The sequence below is a fragment of the Zonotrichia leucophrys genome, chromosome 2 (assembly GCF_028769735.1).
Source record: "Zonotrichia leucophrys gambelii isolate GWCS_2022_RI chromosome 2, RI_Zleu_2.0, whole genome shotgun sequence".
Classification (NCBI taxonomy): domain Eukaryota; kingdom Metazoa; phylum Chordata; class Aves; order Passeriformes; family Passerellidae; genus Zonotrichia; species Zonotrichia leucophrys.
The window spans coordinates 145,108,461-145,135,539 of record NC_088171.1 but is presented as its reverse complement, the minus strand read 5'-3'; the positions used below and the strand labels follow the sequence as shown (position 1 = coordinate 145,135,539).

Genomic DNA, 27,079 nt, shown 5'->3' with positions numbered 1-27,079 from the left:
TTCAATTTCTCTTGGGCAGTTCTTTATTAGATTAGATACATTACCCTCCAATTTTGATGACTGTTGGTTTTGACCACTGATGGAGAACACTTTTCCATCAGTAACCGAAGAGGGTGAAGAAACTTTTTCTACAGAATCATCAGGCAAGGAGCAAGTGGCTAAACGCTGTGATCTTCTTCTCCGTTGGCTATGTTTGTAGGATCTAGGGGAATTCACTGGCTGTGATGGACCTAAAAAGAGATCTTTCAATGTTCATGAAGCAGAGAGATACACCATCATCTTACCGCAGCATTTGAGAGCTAAAGATGGGGAGTGCTATTAATAGCTCTTATTTGCAAAGCTGGTAATCACAGCCAAACTGGTATAAGTAATTACAGAACTGTGACTACCAGGAGCAAATTAAGATTTATGCTCAAGACATGATTCTGGGTTTTGCTTATTATAAATTACTAGGGTACCTACCTCCCCACTGTAAAGGTTGTTGTTTTGTGTATTTACAGTAAGCAACCCTCCCCATAAAACCCAGGCAGCAGGTTACTTATAATGGAAGGGGCGCAATAGGATTTAACAATAAACATAACAAATTATTACAGTTAAAGATCTAAAAAGTCATGGATAGTATTAACATACAACTTAAAAAAAGATTGAAAACAGTGTTTAATTTTATATCCCACCTCTTGCCTTCTGATAACCTGATATCAATACCCCAACTGAAAAACTGTAACACACACTGCAGATGTGTGGCACAGTAAAAAGGCTCCAGAACTTTATACTTAAAAAAACCCAAACAAATGGGGGAGGAGGAGATATAGGTTAATATAGGCCTGATTCATTAAAAACAAAAAACCCACATTCCCCTACCTCTCTTCAATATTACCCAGTTTCACAAAAATTTGCCTTAGAAAATCATTTGAGTTACTATTACACTCTCTCCTTTTCGTAAGCAGTTTTTAGAGTCAGATATACAGATTTAAAAATTAAGACACAGCAAAACTAACTTTCCACTAGAGGTAGAAAAAAGTTGGAAGCCAAAGATTAAAGACAACACTAACACTAAGATTCAAGCTACTAAGTAACCAAGTTTGAAATGAGCTGTTTTTAAAAAAATATTGCTATAGAGAAATCCAACTTAATCCAAAATAAAAGCATGCTTCAGGAAAGCTACTTACCATTGCTCTAGGGGTGGGGATGGAAGGCGTATTACAATATAGATGATTGTTAACATTTTGTGGGGACAAAATACAATTTTTACCAATGTGTCCTGAATAAAGAAGGCTGAATTTGCACTCCTCCCTCTGCCACTCATTTAAAGTTATCTAAGAGCAAAGATTAAAAAGAAACTTATCTCATAAGTGAAAATACAAAATCAAGGTTGAGGGGAACACATGATGCAGGCTGAGTCTTCCATCCTCAATCTCTATACTCAAGTGAAAAAAAAATGTAGCTTTTAACTTACTGAAACCTCCGTATATGTTAACCTTTGGGCTCAGCATTTAATATTCTTTATGCAAAGAATCTGGCACTAAGCAAGACTAAAAACCTAATGTAATCTCAAAAAAAATCACAGAAATACCTTAATATTCACAAAAAATAGCATATTCAAGCATGCAGCATAAAGCTTTCCCTATTCTTCTGATAAACAGCATTTTCGTGCTTGGCAAATCAGTTACACAGGTTAAGAAGCTGAACACCCATGGAATTTTTCTGAGACAAGGAAACACAATTTTTAACATTTCTCCATCACAGATCTTGAACCCATCTTCTCTTTCACATCATGTTTGGAGGAAATATCACATAAGGTGACGAATGCCACAGCCAAGAGGTACAGAACATCAGCCTGCTGAAGGTGAAGGTTCTCAGAGGAGGAAAGGTCCACACCAAAGTGTACGTCTTTTATTTTTAATGAATCAGGCCCTTTTCAGAAGGGAGGTTTGATTTTTCCTGTATCACTCTTAATGCTAGTGTGGAGATTTAAGCTAGAGGGAAAGCCAACCCTTAAAAGCCATGACTCTAGAAATATCAATAGAGTATTTAAATGTATTATTTCTGATAGAATATTTCAAATGCCTTATTATGTGACTTGACTTTTAAATAGTGAGCTACCCCTAATTCTCCCGCTTGGACATTTTATTTAAAGCAGATTCATTTTTAAAAGCAATAGCCATTTACAACCAAAGAAAATTTCTGTATATCTCTTAGAAGTAGTTACGGAATTTTTTTTAAAATGTCTGTGCTCACTAGTTTTATTTATCACAGCAGAAGGAAGCTGAGAGACCAGCGTCAAATCCTCGACTTGTATTAATTCTGGGGAAAGTGGTGATTTAGGGGGCTTTATACACCCGGAAGAATCTCCAGATTCTTGTTTGCATTTCTTGCTGCGAGCCTTTCCTGAAGACAAAGTTGAGGATAACAGTGCAGGTTTCTGAATGTTGGCAGAACTGCTAATATCAGCTTCATTTTTTTTCTGACTTTGTGGTTTAGGTGAAATCTCCTGAATAAATAATAAAAAATTGATACTTTTATTTCAGTTTCTTCGTTGTAGTTCTTGTATTCTATTTTGATCTTTTTAAAAACAATTTTAGTACTCAAACACATAATAAAGCAACAGTATTTTAAGTACAAATGAAAACTATTTAAAATGCATCACATTCTATTTTGCTTTTTTTAAAGGAGCACTACCAATTTTTTTCAGTATTCAGAATACTCAAGTCTTACTATTTGAAATACCTGAAAATGAAACATTTTTTCTCTATTCCCAATTTAAAAATGAAAGAAAGTATTTTTAGTTTTCTCTTTCACCTTCCCTGTCAGCGCAGCCTCCAAGCAGAACCTGGAGAGCATCTGTTCCCAGCCAGAACACACACACTGATGCACCATCACAGAGCACCTCAGGCTGGAAGGGACCCAGAAGGATCCCCAAGTCCTCCTCCCTGCTCCTCACAGGGCTGCCCTGCTGCTGAATCGTGACTGGGAGCGTTGTCCAGACACTCCTTGAACTCTGGCACTGCTGTGAGCAAACAATCCTTCCTCAGGAGGATTGCGGCTCTAAATAAAGTTGCCAAGATTTTCCCTACACACTCATTTCCCCAACCAGAGGCAAAAAACCCCTAAAAAAACAAAAAAAAAACCAACCAAACAAAAAAACCCACACAGTTCTTCAGGAAAAACTATATTTAACAAGGAATTTGTATTTTTGAGAAACTGAAAAAGTTGATAATGCTCCTTTAAGGAATGTCTGAAACAATGAGAAATTTCCAATGCTGAGCACACTCTCACACAACCCGTTCAGTGCTGGGAGTCTGGATTTCACCACATTCTATGTTTGTGCAAACATGAAGAAATCACAGCTTCTAGCACCACAGGGTTGGACAGATTGCTAACTGTCAGGGGAAAACTGGCAGATGAAGAGTTAAAACAGTTTTTGAAGGAAAAGAAGTCTACATATAACACATCTTTCCAAATTCTCAATTTTCATCCTTCTTAACACAAACAGTACTATTTTTAGACCATTAGCATGCATTGACAGACATTAGCACTTGAAATTTTTCCCTGGAAGTTCTTCCTACATTACCAAAACTGTGCATGTGTTACAACTTGCCTAATAAGGCAAAATCTGAATATAATTTCTTAGGCCTGTCTCCCTTCTCATCCCAGTTACATCATACAGCATAGTAGCATCTAATAAAACCATAACTAACAAAGCAGAGAGGTACTTGTAGAACGTGTGCACTACTTTGTCCAAACTAGAAACATGGTGATTTGAGGGTATTATTGAGATCTGTTATAAATTGCAGTTTTATTTTCCACTAGAACTTTCCATGTTCCAATGGAGGAAAACAAAACAAAAAAAAAAGTAAAATAAAACCCCACAAGTGCACTTTCTATGTCTGTAAAAGGGTGCCCCTGAATGCTACATGAATGGCTCACTGGGAGTATCCTGTAAAGATGCAGTGCAAAACATCCCATTCAGCAGACATCAGTTCTACCTTGCATAACTCCATTACACACATACTAAGTGCAGTTTATTCATTTAAATAAAATATTCCATGAATTGTAGAGAATACCTATGCTGGTTATGAGAGGTATTACCAGAAATTAATTAGAGTCGTAACTTGTAAATAAACAATTTTATTGTTCATCTTCACAGATGTGAAAGACATACTACAGCATCCATTACTTTCAAATTACAAAGTTATTTAAACAAGATTAAAAAAATTAAATTAAGATTTTGATAAGGTGCTTAACCTCTTAACAGGACAAATTAACATTAAAAACCTTAATGAATTAATGTTATCCATCTACTCAGGTCTTGGTCAAAAGGAAATATAACATGACATACCCTAATACAATTAAATAAACTACCGTATCTGCAACTAATTGTCTGAGGTTTTGGGTTTAAGACAACTGTAAACTAAAAATGAATAAATATAAACAAAAACTTGCATCAACAGAGTCAGTTTTCGGCTATTGGCCTGAATATTTCTACCATATTCTGCATTACATTATCAAAAAAGCCTACAAGATATTTTATCCATTCAATTTTATAGCAGTAGCAGACAAAGCCTCTAAGGAATGTCAGCTTCACTATCAGAAAACCTTTTGGGAAGGGTTATAACTCGGCCATTTTAATTTCACTTTGCACAGGAACTCGGGGAAAAAAGCTTTAAGCTCAAAAAACATCCTCCCCACAGTCAATCATTTAAATGTTTGTGAGGTTTCTGGTTTTAGTTATACACAAAAGAATAGGACAATTTGGGATTTTAGATGCCTCTTTAAAAGAGCTTAACTATTATTTCCAAAAAAAATGAGGTTTTTCAGACCATTAGCATGTAAACAATGACAGAGACATCTTGTTTTTTATAGCTGATCAATAAAACAGGAACAGCCGAGTTACTAAGTCTGAGAAATAACAAAAAGGTTATAGTAAATATGCACTGCAGTTTATACTGTTGCATACACAGTCTATGTAAACCACAAAGTCCCATTCACCGCAATGGGATTCTGCATGGCAAGATTTACATTGTAATGATTCTCCCAAAAACAACATGCTGTAAGCCATTTCACAGTTTTTTGCACATTGAAAATATCACACACAGTAGCAAGAAAATCATAGCATCTTTAATATGCAAAAATTTGAGAAATGGAATGTCATGTCAGTACACTGTAAACCTTTATGCAAAATATCGGTCAATGCATCGGCACCACAGCGGCTCCACCAGCCCTGACAGTGACAGCATCAAAAACAGAAAATCAGGTTCCATTGACTCTCATCCAATGCAGCATCAATGGAAAAACCAGAGCAATGCAATTAATATATCAGCTCTAAAGAACCAGTACAACCAAAATATCAAATCAGGTTTGGGGTAGGGACTGTTCAAAGAGTGTGCCGGGGCTAAAGAACAGAAGTGCTCATTAAAGAATTGCAGGCAGCAAGGCTACTTTGTTCAAATGCTGCTGTTAAAGAATTAAAATGCATACAAAAAAGCTGTATTAAAGATACATTAAGGCTCTGATTTAAATAATTGCAAAACAAAGATGTCCTGAATCAAGACTACTGTTTATCCTTAGCTTGCTTTACCATGCTCAGGCATTCAGCCCTTTTAAAATGCAAGATAATGCACAACTCGGAGTCAAGCAATGCCTGAACACAGTGCAATAAGCCAAAGACAAAATGGCAGCCTCCAGATCCTGCCAATAAGCAGGTTTAAAAATCAGACCCTTAACATTATTTAAAAGTTTCTTTTTTGTATTTATTAAAATACACACTCTTGCAAAATGTATGGCTCATTGAGCAGTTCATAAAACACATACAAGCCTACAACACCAAATTCTTACAATATAAAAGAAACTTCTTTTAAAAGAAGTTCTAAGTGATGTCAAAAACCCTGTTTCAAACACAAATCAAATTTGTGTAAGGGCCTGTTTCTAAGCCAGTCATCATTCCAGCTATAAAACTGGACCTTGGGACACTGGTCTCCTCGTATTTGTTGCACGGAGACTTTATTTTGTTTTCTGTTAGTTTTCTAACACAAAAGCTCATTATTGAAATTCAAGTTAATATTGTGTTAAGAGACAATTAAATTCCATACTTCTGGCTCTGCCAGAAATGTAAACATAAGATAAATTTTCAGTTCCCTGTTATATCTGAAGGGGAAAATTTTTATGCTGTAGGTACTATATCTCCATGGCACACTCCAGTGGGAACTTTGCAAAAGAATCAAACTCTACCATTTCATACCTGCTCCAGGACTGGAGCTGTTTCTTTGTTGCCTTCCTTTTTTTCAGCACCATCTGCAACAACAGCTTTGGATGCCAATAAACCTTAGGAGAAAAGGTGCAGATATTTTTAGTTAGAAGTACCTTGCAACAAGAATTCCTAGAGAAAGAAGTAAAATACTGAGACAAGAAATATGAACTGCACAAATCTACAACATGAGCTTTCCTGAAACGGCTCCACACAAAGCTGATCACTTTGAATTAGAAGAAACAAAAAGTTAAAGGACATCCCAACAATGGCATGCTTACGTAGGAAGCATTTCTTTGGCATATTTACTGACAAGAAGAAAATCAAATTATCAATTCTAATATGAAGCTTTGCCATTTTTCCAAAGCCCAAGCACTTGAGCTTTAAAACCAAACAAATGATACATAAGTTATTTTTGAAATCAGAATTATTTATAAAACTTTTCTCTCTCCCCTTTCCAGTCTTCGAGAAAGTCACATCAGAATTTGTATTACCACTTCTTAATTATAACACTTTATACAAACAATTTTATAACACTTTATATAACAATTATACAAACCTTTCTTAGACATAATACAACCAGGGATTCAATTTCCAAACAAAGAGCTCCCAAATTACCTCAATAAGATGACCATACTGGGAGCAAATATTAGACAGAATATGTAACTTCATTCACCAACTTATGTAACATATCACTACTACAAAAAATCTTTATACACAAGGGGAATACAAATATAAGAAAGCTTTCTGTCAGTGAAATATGGCAATAGCTTCAGCCGTACCTCACACAGTAACTTTAATTGCCTAACAATGCAGGGACAGAACAAGTTCTACACCTTTAAGAAAATACAGAACTGATAAAACCTAAAAAACAAATGTGAATACAAATTTCTATTATAATCTCTAGGAATGTCAATATTAGGAGTGAGGAGTTCTAATCCTCAACATTAACTTGACAAATTCAGAGGGAATTGCTATGGCTTTCCATAAAAATTAGATATGGCTAAAATTAATTTAAGGTTCAAAATTACCAAGGAATTTTAAATTAGTGAAGCCTGGGTTTTCAGGAACTGTTCCAGACATTAAAACAAAAAAATTTCAGTATTCAACAATAAAAACCAAGTGGTTTATCTCATTTACTATTTATGTTAGATTAAGCTATGCTTTAGTCTAGGTGACTGAAAAGCAGAAACTCAGTCCTATTAGATTAAAACGAAATTAAGTCCTATTAGATAAAAATGATATTATCAGGTGAGATTTCAAGTCTACATTAGACTACATACAAGATTTAGGTTTTATGGACTTAAATTCACATTTAAATCAAGTTGCAAAAATTGCAGTGTTCTTTGTCTTTGCAATCATGCATTTCTATCAAAAAAGTGTAAAATCATTTTCAAAGTGAAGTTGAGTTTTAAATACAAAGGAAAAACAAGCTACAGTTTATGAGAAGCATTTGTGGTCCTGTAAGGCACAGGTTGCCCAGAGAAGAGTGCCCCATCCCTAGGGGAGTTCAAGGCCAGTCTGGATGGGGCTTAGGGAAAGCCAGTCTAGGGGATAATGTTGAATTAGATGACCTTTAGGTTCACTTCCAACCCAGACCATTCTGTGATTCTCACTTTCTCTGATTTTTAGTTTTAGCTAGATGATTCCTGCTCAGAAATTCAAGCTAGTAAATCAACCCAGAGTCAGATCTGTCACTATATAATCCTTATGATTTCCTTTTTCTCTACACCATGAAGTATTTTTCTAACCAGGCACCATGCTTGTAGGACAAAGCATCTTCACCAGCTACTGCAAACCAGGACTACAGGCTCACCACCCTGTCTGTAAGAGCACCTAAGAAAGCAAAAGCAGGGAGTGGCACAATGAACCAGGAATGTTTTGTTCTGCAAACTCACTGTAGTTATATCTGGTTTTAGGTACCAACATGCCAGAAGACATGGAAGCAAACATTCCAACAGGGGCAAAAGCTAATTGGAAGATGACATTAATATGTGCTTAGCAGGGGATGTTCTTCACCTTTGGGAAATGTAACTGCTCCCAGTGCTAGCAGCAAAAGAAAGGGCAAAGGAAGGAACTTTGTTTTGTTGAATGGTGAGCAGGGAACACCTGATGCAGCTGTGGGCCTTGTGGCAGACAAGAAGACCCTTCTCCATCAAATGCTGAAATCCAGGGAACAGTTCCCTTCACACAGCCTCCTGCAATAGTGTTTTGCACTATTTCCCCAATACAGCCATAAAATCTGGTATATGTTTTCCTAACAGCTACAATTCTTTTATTATTTTGTAGCCACTCCAATGGGTACACCAGCATTATTCCCAGTCTTCCCTCAAATCTAAAAGCTTCTGGTGCTGGAGACAAAAATGTTACAATTCAAGTGTACACTGATATACAATACATTGTATATACAAGTATTTAATGCATAGGAAATAAATGTGACAAGGATTAGCAGCCACATTTTCAAAAGGTACTGGTATAAATGACTTACTATGGTATGAACTGCAGAAATGTGTTAATTTGAGAACAGATATATGAAGTATCTACAAGGCAAGACAAATTTCTTCTTGCAGTTAAAGGATTAATACATTTTCACTGAAAGGTAACACATCCTCTGCTAGCCAAGTATGTCTTGTGGAGACAGACACACTGTTTTTAAAATGGTAACAGAGTCAATGGTTTCAAAATCATGTTGAGTTTGTATGAACCTGTGTCACTGGTATGATTCTCATAATGCTCCTGAGGTAATAAGAATCTATCCACAAGCACAGGCAAATATAATTTCTAAAGGTAAAGGTTTTTCAGCTGGTTTTGGTATCTATTGCTACTAACTGCTATTGGAAAGAAATTAACAGGGCTCCACCAATATCCATCTAGAGTCTCTACTACTGCTCATGGCAGCAATTAAATTGAAACTTTAATGAAAATGTATGTAGCATGGGAAAGGAAAGAGAAATGGGGCTGATAAATTTGACATCCATTAACAAAACCTGGAACCAAAGAAGGAGTCTTCCAGGAATAACAATCCTGGAGGCAGAAGATGGGCTCTTCTACATACTGCTTCCTTTGTACAAAAGGAACAGATCCTTTTCATCCTTTTTTGGATGAAAAGCTGAACATGAGCTGCCAACAATCTTCTGGGCTGCATCAAAATCACTGTGGGCAGCAGGGTGAGAGAGGTGATTCTGCCTCACCTGCCCTGCCGTGTCCAGCTCGGGGGTCCCTGCACAGGAAGGACATGGACCTGCTAGGGTGAGTCCAGGGGAGGGACCCAGAGGTGGTCAGAGGGCTGCAGCACCTCTCCTGTGAGCAAAGGCTGAGGGAATTGGGATTGTACAGCTTGCAGAAGGCTCCAGGGAGACCTTACAGACCAGTGCCTAAAGAGGGTCTAAAGAGAGCTGAAGGAGGACATTAATTTAGAGGGGCATGTTGTGATGGGAAGGGAATAGATTCAAACCTGAAGAGAGTAAATTTAGATTAGACAGGAGGAGGAAATTCATTCCTAAGAGGGTGGTGAGGCACAGATTGCCCAGGGAAGCTGTGGATGCCCAATCCTTGGAAGTCTTCAAGGCCAGGCTGGACGGGGCTTTGAACAATCAGATCTAGTGGAAGGCGTCCCTGCTCATTGCAGCAAGGTTTGAAGTAGGTGAACTTTAAGGTCCCTTCCAAACCAAACCATTCTGTGATTTATAGCATTTTATTTTTACTGATTGAGAGACTGAAACAGAACCACTCTCATAAGAAGACTGACTAAACATCCTCCACTGCAGACCAATGAAAGGCTGGATAAGCCAAAACAAGTATGAAAAAACTCTCACTATGCAGTTTAGTAAATTAGGTTATTTTTGTTTTACAGAAACAAGTAAGAATTTTTATCTAGTTCCAAAAAAACCCAACAAAAAAGCCCCTCTCATATGTAGCACAGAAAAGTTTACCAGCCTTCACATGAAATACTATTGAGTAGAATAATGAGTGGAAGGAATTTCTATCTTAGAGTGTGTCCAAGGGCTCCTCTGTTAAGGCAGACACTTCACAACTTTCTTCAACCCAACTTTTGAAATGCATCTGATACTTTGCCAGCACAGATAAGACTTTGTCCTAAAGACTGACAGGACCAAAGCCAGCAACACAACTTTCTTATTTGGAGGACCATAAATTGAAATAATTTTTTCACAAGTAAGTAAATTTCTATTAAATTCTGGAATAAATGCAGTTCTCAGCTTTTAAAGATAAGACAAATTATTTGATTTCCTGTTCTATAGAATGTATTCTGTAGTAACATTCCTGTTTTCCATTAATATCTTTGAGCAATACAGATAGAGAATGAATGCTTAGACACTGGAAAAAAAAATCAGATCTTTATAGCTTCAATTTGTAGGGATCTTTATTTCTAAATGAAAAACTTTTTAGCAACAATTTCACTTTGGGGAAAAAATATTTTCTGCTTCTCCACAGCTAACCCTAGCTTTAATTTACAGTAGTATGCAATTCATGACATTCTTAAGAAGTTGTATAAACCCAAAATCACCCAATAATGAAGAAAACTGTATAGCTAGAGGTAAAATATGCTCAAGAAATTCATCAATTCAGGATGGTTACTATACTAAAAACCTAAAAAGACCAAGTACAGTCTGTGACCAATTTATGAACCAGGTAGATTTTACCATTTATGAATTCCTTTAAAATTCTAAACAAGCAGTGTCTGCACTGACCATCTGCCTCATGAATGTGCTTTATGCAATCCACTTCAGCACCTTCTTTACAAGCATGAATATTTCACTACATGAAAAAGGAACAAAGCCAACAACAAAAAAAGTCTTTTACCAGTGATCTTGTTTAGGCGAGCTCTCTTTGCCTGAAATGAGTTGCCTAGATTACTTTTCCTCTTGTGTGATAACGTGCTCTCTGCCTGCACAAAGGCCATCTTTGGAACATCCACTACAGGAAATCCTACTTCTAAACACAAGAAAAACCTCATTAACTCACATTTCATAAATGCATAACACCCAAAATACTTGAATACTTCAGAACTGCTAATAGAATATGGTAGTAAAGAAACTTTAAATGTTTATGAAAAAGGAAAATTATACATTCTGAAGATCTAGAATTACATATGTAAACAATAAATGGCAATTATCTAAAAACTTCTACTTTTTCTGAATGTTGTGAGAAATAAGCATTAAATACTTTAAATGAACAAATCTTATCAACTCAGATACAGTTTCAAACACCCCTGAATATGGATATATCATGCGTATTGGAGGGTTTTGTTTTTTTTTTTTTTAAATAAGATAAGGGATTATCTCACAGGGAAGAGAAGATCCAGGAACATCAACCAAATTGTACAATGAAATCATTAATAAAAAGCTATGTTCTACTCTTGATGAAGTCAGTTAGAAGTTTAGCACAAGAAGTAAAGGCTGACTGAACTACATTTATCTGATAAATATAGTTTCTGAACCAATTACCATTATGTATCAGAAGGTTATCATAAGAGCAAATGTGACATCTTCCCCTAAAAATATTGATTATTACTGCAAAATTAGCAACAGTAGTTCAACAATACAGAAAAAACAATTTTGTGTTTATAGAATGTGCTTTTACCAAATGTGTCACTAGATGTAGGCTCCTCTTCCTTTTTTTGGACTTCCTGCATGATTGTAGAGGTTGAGGTTTCTTCCTTTTTTGAAGGGACTTTTAGCCATTTTCTGTCCTCTTTATCTTTATTGCTGTTTGCACTGGTTCTAGGTTTACTTCCTGCTTTGTTCTTGGCTGCTGCAGCAGCAGCAGCTTTGACCAAAGCTATCCAATCCTCCAAAAAGGAAAAAATGGTGAGTAAGTATAATAAAGTGGCTAAAACTCAAACAGAAAATACTTGTAAACCCAGAGAACTTTATTTAGAAATATTCAAAGGAAATTCAATTTATTTTTATGGTTACTACTCAAAGTGTGGTAAAACTGACCTTCCCAAATTTCCAAATAAACTTGAAGCATTATCAGTATGTCATGTAGATAAAAAGGAAAAAAAAATCTTCCAAAAAACCACTGTATTTAGAAATCCGGCTGTACACATTCCCTGTTAAATTACTTTTTATGTCATTGCTTTAGAAACCCAGGAGCTCCCAGTCCCAGAAGACTGACATTTTTCTTACCCTTCTGGCTCTGAAACACACAATTCCATACTTGTTGACCTATTATGCAAAGCTACAACTGCCTCAAAGCAGAGTCCAGCTGCAAGGAATTCATCCTGAACTAAACTGATAAACCAGGGATAACTCCTAGCTCATTACACCTTTGTTTCCAGAGCAACCACAGACTCTTTTACTCTTTTTGTATTACCTATTACAGGTTTCACTCACTAACTTCAATGAAGTACTCTATAATATGACTGAATTTCACCATCTATATTTAAGGTAATTATGTGTCATTTTGCATAATTGCTTATTTGTACCATACAGAAACATTCAAGGGGTGAACAATACATCCCACTCTAATCTACTTTTTGGCATTTAGACCAAGTCAAGCCACCCCACAAGGCAATAGAGAGAACTTCCTAGGCTGAGCCAAGCTCTTTCCACTAGTTTAGAGCAACAAGACTCCAGCCTTATGTCTCCTGAATGTCAGGGTTCAATCTGACTGCCAAAATTGTAACTTGATCCTTTTGACTGAAGTATTTTTTTGAACTTTCTACAACACTGAGGTACAAAATTCTTCCGTGGAGAAGTTACGTGCAATACAGAAGGCAGCAGAAATGATCAACCAGTCAGAATAAAGCATCTGAGTGCTCTGAATTACAAGTACTACCCCACACAAAAAAATATGAAAAAGGCATTTTGTCTAGTTACCCATGAGTGCTTTACAAATAGCACTTTTTTTTTCCAACTGCAAACAGACTATTTTATTCTGGAATATCTCCTTGTTGGTCTGTCATCATACAAGACACCTAATGTAGCTTGATTTTACAGCTCTTGTTCCAATGCAACCTTTTCCCCACTCATTACATATTATAAACCTTTCAAGTTTCTGTTCTGCTGAGGGTTTCTTTGCCTTCTTTGACATATGAGGAAATCGTAACACAAATACAGAGTTAATTCTCCTTGCATCATGCTTTTCCTTTTCCATAGTTCAATACTTTTAGATCACTGCTTTACATGGGTTATGCTTCTTCTTTGCACCAACTTACGTACTTCGAAACAGCAACAGTTTTGATTCCTCTAAGATAAAGTGTTCCATGTCCACACTGTCAGTGCAAGATGCAGACACACACTCTTTTAGCCAGCAGCAAAGTTTGGAAGCACTTTGGTAATGCTCACACAACAGGCAACTACTGAGGCCACTTGGTGACATGCCAGCACAAAGGAGCGTGTCTAAGTGCCAGCTGCATAGTCAGGCAAAGCACACAAACCTCTCTTTTGGGCAGCCAGAATGAGCACACCTACCAGCTCCAGTCCATCCAGGGCCTTGCTCATCCACCAGGACAAAGAAAGGATTGAGCTATTTGTGGTGGTGAGGAATTAGGAGAGCTGAAAGTAGAAGTCTTACCCTGGCTAAGGGATGAAGAGGATCTGTAACATGGCTGGAGATGAGATCTTATGATAAAAGGGGAAGGGGAAGTAGTGCAGCCTGCATGAAAACAGCTTCTAAAGAGCACCCTAATTTTCAGGCAAGCTAAGCACCCTGGAATCACAAGCTTTGAGAAGATACCAAGCTTCAAAAGACAATACTGAACCAAGTATCCTGGTCTAAGTGCAGCTGATGCCACATGGAAAGGAGTTTTGTGGTTTTCTTTGTATTTCATTTCACTGTTTGGATACTGTTCTTACAACATGGAGCTTACAGTAGCAGGACACATAACAATGAAGCAAACAAAGATGGAACACTCAGAAACCAGAGAAGAGACACATTCATTATGGTGACAGTTATACTTTTTTCCAAGATTAACATGCAAATTTAAACTCAGCGAAGAGAACCTTAAGTAGTTGGGATGGACAAGATTATGACAAGAGATTCCTTCCAACCTAAAACAATTCTGTGATTCGGAATTGTTCAGAAACTCTGTGGGTCCATTTTTGTTTTGGTCTGGAGTAAACATACAGGCACTAAAGTGACACAGTTAATGCCGCTTTTTAACCTTGAATTACTGCTGAGTGCTCAGTAGCACAGCTCCTGACATGTGAGAATTATTTAGCATCTAAAATGGTAAAGTGACTATATTTCTTTTGTAGAGCACAGGAATTCCTCCTTCAAAATGATACATTTGCATCTTTTTCAGAATTTTTACCAAGAAATTAACAAAACAATAGAAGAATAATAGCGGGATCCTAAAGCATGATAAATTCTGAAATCTTCCTCAGGCTAATAGTATGTTATCTATTCTATCAACCATAATAGCAGGACACTAAATATTACAGACATCAAAGAAACTAGCTAGAAATTTTAACAGTTGGACAATTTCCCAGATCATACAAAGCCAAGGACCCAAATATGAACACATTTGAAATTAAAAGAGTAAAAGCAAAATCCTTCTAAGAGAAGTTTTCCCTACTTTTCTTTAATTTCCTGACATTGTCTCTCTATTGTAAGTAGTTGTGTAGCTGAACCAGCTACTCTGCATCATCCAGCCTGATATCCCATTTCCCTCAGTACCTCACCTCAGTGAGCTTCTCATTTACATATGTAACTTTAAAAAAATATAAAATAAAATACATCCAAAATGTGTATTTCCTTCTTCTTTCTTACTAAAATTCAGCTTTCCAGTAAGCTGAGAAAATTGACAGGAGAATAGTAATGACCCACAGCAGTTAGAAAACAAAGCATTACTTTATGACTACTGAGGAAAACTGTCATTATGCTAATTAGAGTCACTAAATCAAAACACAGGAAACTGCACGATCAAGAAATACATAAGCAGAAATTACTTAACAGCCTTACACATCAATTGGCTAAAAACCTTGCATTTTAAAATATTCCTTGTGTAACCATAATCCTGCAAGAGTGGGAAGGCAAAACCAGAAGAATTTCCAAAATCCAACCCTTGCGTCAGCAGCAGAATTCACACATCCATCGCTCTCCCTCCACCTGCCTACAACCACCACCTTTTTGCTTCTCCACAGTACTAAAGATTCAGCTGCTTTTTCCTCTTCTGTCACACCATAACTTCCAACTCCCACACGTTCATACATTCACATACATAAAACATGAATCTATAGACTGGCTGATTCCACATCAAGCCTGGATTCCTTACCCTCACCTTTCAATTCTACAGTCTGCCCCACCTACATCTCGGCTCACATTGTCTCCTGTCACATCTTCTTTTTTCCTCTGGCCCATTCGCAAATCCATGCTTTTTCCTCAGCTTCCTCTTCCTGTGTGCCAAGTCCCCTCCCTCTCCTTCAAATCCCTCCTCAAAACTCACTTCTTTTGGTTCGATTTCCGTCACTAATCTCAGCTCCGGCGCTATCTGCTCCCTCTCGCGCGCCTGATTACATCGAAGATAAAACAAAAAACATGAAACAGAAAAAGTAAGTTATCCAAACACTTCATATGTGCTCTCACAAGGGCAGTCTCAATATCCCTTTTCCCCCTCTCTGTACTATGTTAGTGACAGATCTGTGTGATTTTGAATAATTTGTGCTTATCTGAACCACAGCTGAGCCTCGAGACTCACTGAGGCTGAGGCTCATTGTCACTGAGACAAATATTTTTCACTCTTTAAAAATTTTGCCTTTCCATCCTCGTTGCTGAATTTTATTAAAACACACATCTGCTGCAACTCAGAAATAATTTGAGCGCTACAGCATCTACAGTCTTTTCCTTCAAGTCACACTAAGCTCAAATCAAAGTATTAACTAATCTCTATCTCCTTCAAGTAATTTGAATTCTGCATGCTTAGCACACACCTTCCACGAAGATCTTAAAATTTCTTAGACTTACTGATGCACTAGAACTTGAACTTTCTTAAGCTTACACTCATCTCTGGAAATGTATATTTTAGTTTGGATATGCAGAAAATACAAGTTATAAGTTTAAATGAGGCATGAAGTGCTGCATCTGACAACTCTATTTAATTTTTCCAATCAGTTTACACTCTTGCAATTTCTGTAACCTATACATAAATTTTAGTAAATATTTTCTTACAAAACACATAATGCAAAAGAACAAAAACATCCATGGGAGTTTGAGGCTTAAGCAAAGCTCAGCCTCAGATAATTGATTTTCAACCAAATCTTAGATCATGTTTTATTCTGAAATAACACAAAAACACTTCAAAAAATGAACATTTTTCCATTGCATTATATGCAAAAGAAGTTGCAAGAAAAATTATATCTTGCCTTTGAAAGCTACAGACTTTGATGCTTATTTTTTATTTTGCAGGATTAAATGCTACAACTAGTATCAATAAGCATTACAGAAAGCAGAGTTGGAGGTGTTCTTGTATCCAGACAACTTAAAATTCTAAATCCATCTCAAAGTGTAAATTTGTGCCCCCAATTCCTTCTCAAGATTTCATTGAAGCAGCCTACATTCAACCCCCGAGATGCATAAGTGGCACCATAACTCTCAACTACTGAGAAAAATTAGAAATAACAGATGAGCTGGACTGCCACCAAACAAAGTCTGGACAACATAATGGCTGTGAAGTAATGGATTTACTTTTTTTTTTTAAAGCTGAGATTGCCTGTGGCCTAAGGAGTAGTAACTCAAGATTAGACACAACATTGCTCCCTAGGAAAAGCGCAGGACAGAATCAGGGAGTTCTTTCCACTGCCACAAAAGGCTTATTTCTTTTTGGTCACAATCACATTACCCAAGTTTTGCTTTTTGTAAGGAAAAAGGAACACTCAAGCTTCCTAAGTTACTGCCATACTGACAGTACTCCTTGAAATACTACACAGTGGTTCTACAGAGTTACTGTAAGACTGCAGCAAGAAGCCAGGGTTAGTATGACTATAGATTTCAGCTTCATCTCCTTCAGGAAACATCTTTTAAATAATGCAGTGGTGTCTGCACTAAGTTCCAGTGTCCCTTGCATAGTGGATCAACCCTACCATACAGCTACCTTTACCCTGGAGGCCAGGATGTGGAGATGCTTTCAAGCCAATCCAATTATCCACGTGCCCTGGTCACAATATGGATGGCTACAATGGTAATTCTGAAATATTTGAAGTCTACAAAGTTAGGAGTATTCTGAAGAAAACTAAGAGCAAAGACCAGCTTTCATGGATTTTGTCTCAAATAGTTTCAGTGGAGTAATTTCTCACTAAATATTAAACACAGTTACCATGCAAAATAAATGCAATGGCATTTGCACTGAAAGCATGTAAGAGTTTTCAATGATGTTCCCCTTTCACAAGTAAAGAGGCCTAGTGACTAAATCATGTCTCTATTTCATAGCCTTCCTCAGCTTCCATTCAACATCTCTTCTTTAACAGCAACTGGACATTATAAGAGACAAGAAATAATTAACTGTCTGATTGCCCCAAAGTTCTGATACAGGGGGAATAACCCCAAAGTCATGTTTGTAGGAACATGTGGGCAAAAAGCTCTCATAGTGGCAAACAAAAGACATGGGCAGAGGGTGGGGAATAAATAAAATTAAAAAAAAAATCAGCAGCACAGACTGCTGACAAGCTAAAGCTTTTTTCCTGAAAAGACAGCAGAGGGAAAAGTCACTGGATGTCCCTGGTTTTGTAAAGTCTGTAAGACAAGGCTTTGTGAAGAGATTAGTTGGCAATGGAGTGTCCAGCAGCAAGACATTTCAGTGAGGCAAGGCCACTTGAGCAGCACACTCTGAGGCACCATCCATAAACTAGTGAAGCAAGGCAGTGCAGGGCCTAGAGAAAGACTAATTTCAATCTAGTTGTGCTACTGACACTTCTACTGTCTCATGATATAAAAAAACAAACAAACAAAACAATGAAAACCCAAACAACTACACAAAACCTAACAAAGCAATTGCTTTAAGCATCCTTACCTGCCCTTTTGCATCCTCTGGCATAGATTTGATATGCATCCTTTTAAGACATCGAATGACACCATCATAGAATTGCACTGTGAATGTTCCTAGAAATGATTGATGGAATCACTATGAGTAGTTAAAAAAAAAACATTTTGTAACTATGAAAGCTTTATGTTTTGCATGTTATTTTGTATGACAAGAGTAACCAGGTGTTACCACTAGTCAGGATAAAGAGAGGTACAAAAAGCCATAAATGATGGCCTCAATAAAACCCTGCTTTGATACTGTTACTCTGCATCCAGCTGGGCAAATTCAAGTATGTTTCAGCTACTGAGTCACTTCTGCTCATAATTCATTGAAATAATAAGTAGTATTTAAGATGCTACACCAGGGAAACAGTTCAATTCACATCCAAGTCCTCATTTGCTCTAAACTACAGTAAAAATGTCAACTTTGTATGTTCATTAGAAATATCACCACTGTGAAGTATTTAACCTGTGCCCTTATTTTCCCATTTCCATTGTTTTTCTTCAATAAAGAGAACTAAGACAATTATGAAAATTTAAATAGAACATTAACTCAAATCAAAAATAGCACAAAATTGTCCTCCGACTGCGCACAGGAGCTTTTGATCACTGAAACAGTAAAAATATTTTTAAAAGCATTTTGTCTTCTGGGAGAAGACAAAAGAGAAGTTTTCAAATTTGACACAGATAAAAGACAAACATTTTACTAAATTTGATATATAAAAACATTTTCACTTAATATTGGGGCAGAGAGGGAAACTTCATAGCCATATCACTTCTTAAAGCAGACTAAATCCACAGCACAGCATCTTCAAGCAGGCCTTACCAATGGAGCATTGCAATACATACCCTCTTTATTAATTGCTTCAATCTTTGCAGGGTAATATCGACAGTCTGTCCAACGAGCAAGGACTTCTTCTCCAGGTTTAAAATCCTATTTTAAACAAAATTAGTAATTAATATTTAAATAATTTAGACATTTTTTTTCCTAAAAATTAAGTACTATGTGCTAGAGAGATTTAATGACAAGTAGAGCAGTTTACAAAAGTCTAAGACAAAATAAATGTACCACTTACAACAAATTCTTCATCATCCTTCAGCCCCTCTTTCCTCAAAGCTGGTCTCTCCAAAGGTCTCAGCCTGTTGCTGTCCCAGTAAATCCACTCATCGTAGCGATGGCTCCAGCGCTCAAAATGCACCAACATCTTCCCCTCCTCATAATCTATCTTCTCAATTCGAGATGGATACCTGAGTGTTAAACACAAACTGCTAAGTCTCAAAGGTTTCTGTCTTGGTTTAGATACAATAGTGCCTACAGGATCTTCCAGAAAGTTGTATCAACACTCTGTACTGAAAAATCTCTAAGTCTGAGAAAGGCTAAGTAACTGAAATGATTGGATAACATTTAGTTCAAGAATCTATAAACAACATTGAAAATTGGAATCAGGCCAGAATTCAGCTTCTTCTGCCCTTCAAAGAAGTATTGAAACAGATTCAAAAGTGCACAGAATCTCTCAAAAAATAAAAAAAGTTAATTACATAACTGATTTTTTTCATCAGCATTTATATTAGGGCTGATCTAAAGTTAACAATGTGTATGGAAAAGAAAGACCACAGGAAGAGGACAGCTACCTTTAACTTTCTTCAGTTGAAAAACAACAATTAGCAGTTTTTCAAACCAAGTACTACTGTGAACCAATAGTAAAAAAGCAGAGCTTGAGTAACCAATTTCCAATCCTACAGCAAATTTTTAGCTCTAAAGGCAACTGACATATATAGGAAACCTGTCAACATCATCAATTTTGGATATAATCTCTCCAAAATACTGACTGTGCTCTTAAAGGAGTCTCTATCACTATGTTCTGACTGAAATGTAAGTTATCAAGAAGTACAGGATTTCCTTATTTCTTACTAACTGGACCTGTACATTAAAACAAAAGATGTCAATCTCAATTTGCTCTTTCTTTTCTCCTGTCCTACTTCTTCAACTGCAGTGGTGTATACAGCTTCCCAACATTTAAATATCTCAGGAGCTACTGATTAAAAAAATCTCTGATTTTCTAGGTTACTACTGCAGCCACATTTCACCTTCACACCAGAATTCAGAGACACTCCAAGCTCTTGTGGCATTTCTCTCATCCATATATTTCAGAAACACTAAATATTTTTATATCCATTCTTTAAGACCCCATCTTTTTCTTGCTGAACTTCCAAAAAAACACACAAAGTCTTAGTCTAAAACTGAAGCCTCTCATTTGCAACTCCCCTAATAAAATCTTTTTCAAGTCATTTTTTCAAGTCTTTCAAAGAAACAAGATCAGCCTCTCATCCCCCTCTAAAGTAGACTGACAACAACAATCTAACAAGAAAGGTGAAACTGATGATCTACTGCATTAAAACAGAATGTAAAACTCTCGGGTCAAAGCTGTATCCCAGCAGCAACATTCTGGTTTAACTCTGAACAAGGCTTCAAGAAAATAAGTCAGCCATGAAATGGTTTTCCTAAGCCCTGCCTCTGATTATACTTTCTTTATAAGTCCATATGCTGCTACACTTAGAAATTTTATCATAAAAAAAAATAGTATAAATTTTCTAGGTTTTTTTCATCTTCCAGTTTCAGACTGGAACTTGTCACTAAAACACCAGAATAAGCAGGAAGAGAAGCAAAGTAGAGGAAAAAGTTAAGTTACTGTTACAACAGCAAGTGTGTGAGAAACAATGTAACCTAAAGGAGTTCCAAGCAGAAGGACGACACAGAAGATATTTACCAGAGGGAAAGGAGGAAAACCGCCAGAAAAGTAACAGGAGAGAAAGTTCATTTTGCAGCAATCAGAAATTCAAGCACTAAGAACGGTGATGCCCTTTCCAGCACAATTCAAAATTTTAGGTTTATTGCATGCCAGCCACCAGTGATGCAAAACTATGGTTATTTCACAAAATTCAGGGCCAAGCAGCTGAAGGAGAATTCTCCTTTCCCTACACATGTCGAATGCAAACTCTGCTCCCACTATGGCACAGCCCTGCAGCAGCTCCCCTGCTATGGCCAGGAGCTTCCTCTGGTCAGCAGCAGCCAAGGCACCACTCCAAGCACTCTGTGAGACGCCAACAGGAGGGACAAACTGGGAAAATCCAGCACTGACATGGAAAAAGCACACCATGTAAGAGGGGAAAGTAACATGCAGAGCAAAGTTTAAAGACAAATTTTTTAAATTAAGATAATTATAAAGACAATTCAGCAAGCCAAGAATCAAGACATTAATATATATATATACAAAATCAAAAGAGAAAAAGCATCAGTTAAAAAAGATGTGCAAAATATTAACTCTCATTAGAGAACACTTTAGATGAGACATGAAGCTCAAGGTATTTATAGGTTAATTTTTCTTGGCTAAATACAACTTCTGCTATCAACATCTTTCTAAAAATCCATGATATGTCCTTAGAGATGGAACTGCCCAAGCCATATGCAATTGGTTATTAGGTAACCCAAACACAACTCCGTATTTAGCAACAAACTATTATCCTCAATATCCACTAAACTTAGCCACACATTGTGCCACAAATATGCACAAACAGTAATATTTCACAATACTGATCCCACAGTGGAAAAGACCAGATCATATGTACTGCAGAACTTACTCTTGTAAATTATCCCCTGCACAAAAAACATCTTTCTGGTGATTTTGTATTTTTACTGAAAAGAATCAATTTCATGAATTAAAAATATTAATATGAAGATGATTACATCTCTTAGGCTTCAGAACTTTTATGTGGAAGTTCCTTCCATCACAAAGTTACAATTAGGCATTTGAAGAAATACTGCAAAGGCAGACACAAATATCATTCTTTACAGTACCAAAGAATAATAATATCTGAGGCCAAAACAACTTTCCAGTCAGGTTAATTCCCCCAGCAAGTAAGCCACATTAAGTCATCACAATGAAACTGATATACATCTGGATCTGACAACACTTCATCAGCACAAACCAGAAAAACACACTCTAAAATTTGAGGGAAAAGTCTTCACTTTTCAAAAAAAAGAAAAAAAAAATACTCAGACCAGCACACTGAAATTCAATAATCAAGGAGTTTCTTTTATGGGAAGAAACAATATTCTGCAAATTTTGGGTGTGCTTTTTCAAAAACAGCTGGAAAGAGCATGTAGTAATCACAAGTGAAGTTCCATCCAAATTTCAGGGGGGTTTGCTCTTGCTTTTCCAAGAGGGAACAAGAGAACTGCTGGTAGCTGAATTTACCTGCCCAGTTTACACACTGCATGCCCTCAGGTTCCAATCTTGGCAGTTCCACTCATTAGAATTATGCAATATTTTTGGAAAGCCTCAGAATTTGATATGGCTTAAAATGAATACTATGAAGCCCTGGTAAGGCAACAACAGTGTTCTAACATTTATACAATAAAAAAATAATTGAAAACTTCCCACTTCGCTTCTTTACAGTGTAAAAAAAAACCCACTGAACATTTTCTCCACTGCACTCAACACACATTAACAACCACACAGACAGCACTTTTTTTACATCATCCTTTTAACCTTTCAAAAGTGACCAAAAAGTAGCGGATTGCCTTGTGAAATGGGACAACAGGCATTTCAGACTGTAAAAGAGAATACAATATTACTAAATTTGCCTAAGATTGTACCTACAAAATCTACAAACACACTCATACTTCCTGCCTTTGCAACTCTGGTTTGGTTTAAAAAGTGCTTCCTTCTACCTCATAGAGGATATAAAACCAAATACCCTCCATACTGACTTCTCACAAATAGTGTTCTAGAGTCTGCAAAACCTGCAAACACCTTTCTAGGACCCCACATTTATTATACATATATTGTATTAAATACAAAGCAGACTTCACTTCCCTTTCAAACACCTGCGAGGTAACCCAGTCAACTGAAATCCAAAGCAAGGACTGTACCAAGTAAGAGTTCTCAAAGTCCTTCAGAGAAAAGACTTCCTCCATACGGGAGCAGGGGTGGAAATTGATCCAGATAATCAAATACACCAAGAGGTACAACTGTTGTTCCAACAACTAACCTATTTTAGAGAGCTGTTTCCATTCTAGAAAGCAGGGCCATCTATCTGTACTTCATCACCTAACTTAAGAGTTTAGATTGAGCATATTAATAAAGACTATCAGAAAAACAACAGGGTTTTTTCAAATCAGTATCTGCTGCTTACAGGACAACCAGTAGAGAGCTACAGCCAAAAAAGCCACACAAAAATATTACAAAAAGGAAGAGATGCATCTTTAAATACATCAGCTTTGCAGGGACAGTGTCCTACTTGTTGGAGCTGACAGCTCAAGAACTGTCTTACACACAGACATGCACTTGCAGGCAAGGGCAGCTCTGCTGCTTTTTCACTTGCTCTGTCAGCAAAGAGAGGCAGTAGAGGGTGCATGCACATGTATCAGTTTTTGTATGAGATCACAGGAGAATTCAAACTGAAAGCAACCTCAGAAAGCCTCCAGTCCAACCTCCCACTCAAAGCAGGGTCAGCTATGGCAACAGGCCAGGTTTTCCAGTGTTTTATCCATCCCAGTCTTGAAAAACCCCCATGCTGGAGACTCCACAAACTTCAGGCAACCTGATCCACTGCTTGACTGTCCCAACAGGAAAAAGATTCTCCTTGAACCTAGTCTGAATATCTCATTTCAGTTTGTGCCTGTTGTCTTGGTTGTTTTGTTCTCTAACTACCTGGAGGGTTTGGCTAAGGCTGGTTGATGACAGCCCTGTAGGTACTGGAAGGCTGACAGTGGGATTTCTGAAGCCTTCTCCAAGCTAAAGAAGTAATTTCCTCACTCTCTCTTCATAGGTCATACACTCCTCCAGCCCCTGATCATTTCACATACTTAATAATTTTCTATTTTGTAATTTTCAATGCCATCTCATTCATTATCTGCTGACAGATGATCAGTTTTGATTAGAGCTGCAGTTCATGGCTTGCTTCAGTGGATTTAAATGGAACAAGTGGTACAAGTTCTTTATGCAAGATGATCCCCTGCAACAGCGTAACTGCTGTGCTTGATAAAGGAGCAATACGGCAAAACTAAGCATGCTCATTGACAGCCTGTCCTGTCTTTGCTGACCAGTTTGACCAGGCTTTCTTCTACTCTGTCACAGTACATGACAAATGACACCAGTGATCCAAACACCCTCTGCAAAATCTTCATTTAAAAGTACAGGGCTTTAAAGCAATAAGTAGTTAAGGTACATTGATGACATCTCAAAAGTTTACAGAACATAAGTGAAACACCAGATGCCAGGAGTTCAATTTCAGCAACTACTACACAGGTAGTAGAAAATTAAAGACCTGCAAAAGTACCTCAAAAAACAAAAACATATTTTATTGTATTTCTTCTTACAGCCTCTGGAAGCCTTTCTTGATTAACACTTTAACTAGTCAGGACCATCAGATGACAGCAAGCTTTCAGAAAAATGAAGAAAAAAATTAAAACCCTTTTAAAGGCTATTTCTCAGCAAGTGTGCTCAATTTGTCACTTGTAGAAAGACTGAGCTAAGCAATAGCAATGCTCTTCAATTTGGCTTTTGTTAAAAAATAATAAAGAGATTTCATGTAAGTTCAGCAAGTTTATTTTCTTTGAAGTATGTATTTCTGCATGCAAATGAGCAGAATGCATACAGATTATATATAGCAAGAATTTTAAAAACATCCACCACTCCCTTATGCAACAGAAAGCCAACTAAAAAAAAAATTCCATAGACTATCATTACAACCCCTGACACCCTAATAATAGCACAACAGTGGATTTTCTGTCACAAGGTATTTGGGTTTGTATTATTAGCTCATTTTGTATTACTAGTTCACTTGAAATGCAGTCCAGTTTTCATTGTTGCTGTAACTGCTGAATTTTGATATTAACTTTCTTCCGTATATCGCAGCACAAAAGTTTACAGGTATTTAAACTTGACCTGGGTCTACCTGGTGTACAGAAAATAAATCAAATCCTGGAAAGTTCAGGATAAATTCTATTCTTCCTGAAAACACCCAGCAACTCAGCTGCAGAGCTTGTGACATGGCCATGCCTGACAATCCAAACCTAGACAAGAACTCCAGCACTGACATGCAGCCCTTCCCTGGAAAAAGGCTGGGCAGGTCTGACACAAACATACACTGGATACTCAGTAATATTTTTTTTTATATTATTAAGCTATATTTACATACTAATTTTTGTTATCTGATTACATAACCAACTATCTCTAGTCACAAATTATGCTATAAAAAATTTTTATTGCTCTATTTTGGATGTTTTCCTTATCCTGCCATTCAGTATGCTGAAAACCCAGTCTACAGCAACAGGTAAGAACAAGAACAGTTCTATAAACCAAATTCTTTAGAGTCCATTTATTAAGAGAAACACTTTTCCTATAATTAAAATCAATGCTCTACAAATAAAAAGTTTGACCCAACTTTGTACACAGAGCACATAACACTGGAGCAGAGATGTCAATAACACACAGACTTCCCTCTCACATCACTTGGAGTCACCAGGATCAGATATTGACAGGAACATGCTGAGCTCTCCAGGAATGCAACAGAAAAGCAGCTACACACCTCTACATTTCCCAGCCCTAATAAATCAGAGAGCAGCTAAGAAAAAACTTCTAAGTAGAAGCATCAACTACTTCAGTCACCTACTCTAACAAAACCAGGGATTTTTCAAACTCAACTAGCATGGCCAGCACACATCAACAGATTAGCCCACTTGCTTTAATAAAATTTTTACTAGCAAATTTTTCATCAGAACAGCTCCTTTCACAATCCACATGCTGTGCAGCATAGTCCTTGTGCCCACAATTTCCATTTTATAGTCTGAATTCACAATAGGCCTGGCTGGTTGGGAGTCACAGTTTTAAGCACTTAATTCCTCCAGCTGTTTAATAAAAACACAACTGTATCTGCCTATCCCATGAACTCCAATTCAGGATGTGGGTTTGGGTATTTTTTTTAGAATCAGTTTTGTGGACCTGTCAAGTGTGACAAGTGAACACAAAACAACTCCCCTTGCATGCCTTCAAATGAAGACAAAAGAAGTCTTTGATCATGAAGTTTGCCTCATTGACACACCGATCACTTCGGCCATGACACTGAATTCCACACTGCTCCAGAAAGGCTCTTTGCTTCCTACAGCTGCCCAAGCCACCAAGAGCAAACACACACAAACCCATAGGAAAGTTTAGCTCGATTTCTGAAGTGAAAATATTTTCCTGAAAGCTAAAACTTTTAACAGACTTAGGTGGAAATTCATAAAGTTCACATGTGGAAATTGTCAAATAACAGATGCACTATTTTTTATAATCAATTATCAAAGCTCACAACACAAAATAATTATGCTCTCAGCAAACACTACCCAATGTCTTCCATACCATTTTTGCAAATAGTCCAGTGCCTCCAAACGAGCACCAATCTCAAATGTGATTCCAGGACGATTTGGAGGCTTTTTACTCATCTTGATATTGTCTTTATCACCACCTTGGAAGGAAGGAAAACAGTAGCATTAAAACACATTATGTTGTTTAAAATGTCTCATTGACAGCAAATATATTCCAGAGGGTGAAAAGATGCAAAATTTTGATCCTGACACTGTATAAACCGCTTAGCTTACAGAAATACAGGCAGGGACCAAAAACAAAGGCATTAAAAAAATCTTCATATATACTTTTATTCAGATTTCTTTCCCTTCAAAAATATCTGTCATCAACCTTAAATCAAAAACTAATAAGAAAAAACCATAGTGCTCATCTCTGGAACTCTACTAGACTGTAATTCCTTCACATAATTTTTAAGCAACATTTTAATTTACCTATAGTTAAC

At 37.0% G+C, this 27,079-nt stretch overlaps 1 protein-coding gene across 6 annotated transcripts in view; it reads right to left on the bottom strand.

The window, feature by feature from the left end:
- PHF20L1 (PHD finger protein 20 like 1) overlaps window positions 1-27,079 on the bottom strand; it is a 57,227-nt gene that overhangs the window by 29,380 nt on the left and 768 nt on the right. For 4 of the 6 annotated variants that reach the window (XM_064706707.1, XM_064706709.1, XM_064706710.1 and 1 more), the window contains exons 2-11: window positions 26,632-26,737; window positions 19,303-19,474; window positions 19,076-19,160; window positions 18,216-18,304; window positions 15,657-15,719; window positions 11,846-12,053; window positions 11,066-11,197; window positions 6,239-6,321; window positions 2,239-2,491; window positions 45-230 (exon numbers count right to left, since the gene is read on the bottom strand). In XM_064706707.1, coding sequence (XP_064562777.1) covers window positions 45-230; window positions 2,239-2,491; window positions 6,239-6,321; window positions 11,066-11,197; window positions 11,846-12,053; window positions 15,657-15,719; window positions 18,216-18,304; window positions 19,076-19,160; window positions 19,303-19,474; window positions 26,632-26,714 — 1,354 coding nt within the window. In that variant the 5' untranslated portion in view covers window positions 26,715-26,737. The remainder of the gene's footprint in view (window positions 1-44; window positions 231-2,238; window positions 2,492-6,238; window positions 6,322-11,065; window positions 11,198-11,845; window positions 12,054-15,656; window positions 15,720-18,215; window positions 18,305-19,075; window positions 19,161-19,302; window positions 19,475-26,631; window positions 26,738-27,079) is intronic. The other 2 variants (XM_064706708.1, XM_064706712.1) reach the window with 1 other exon arrangement.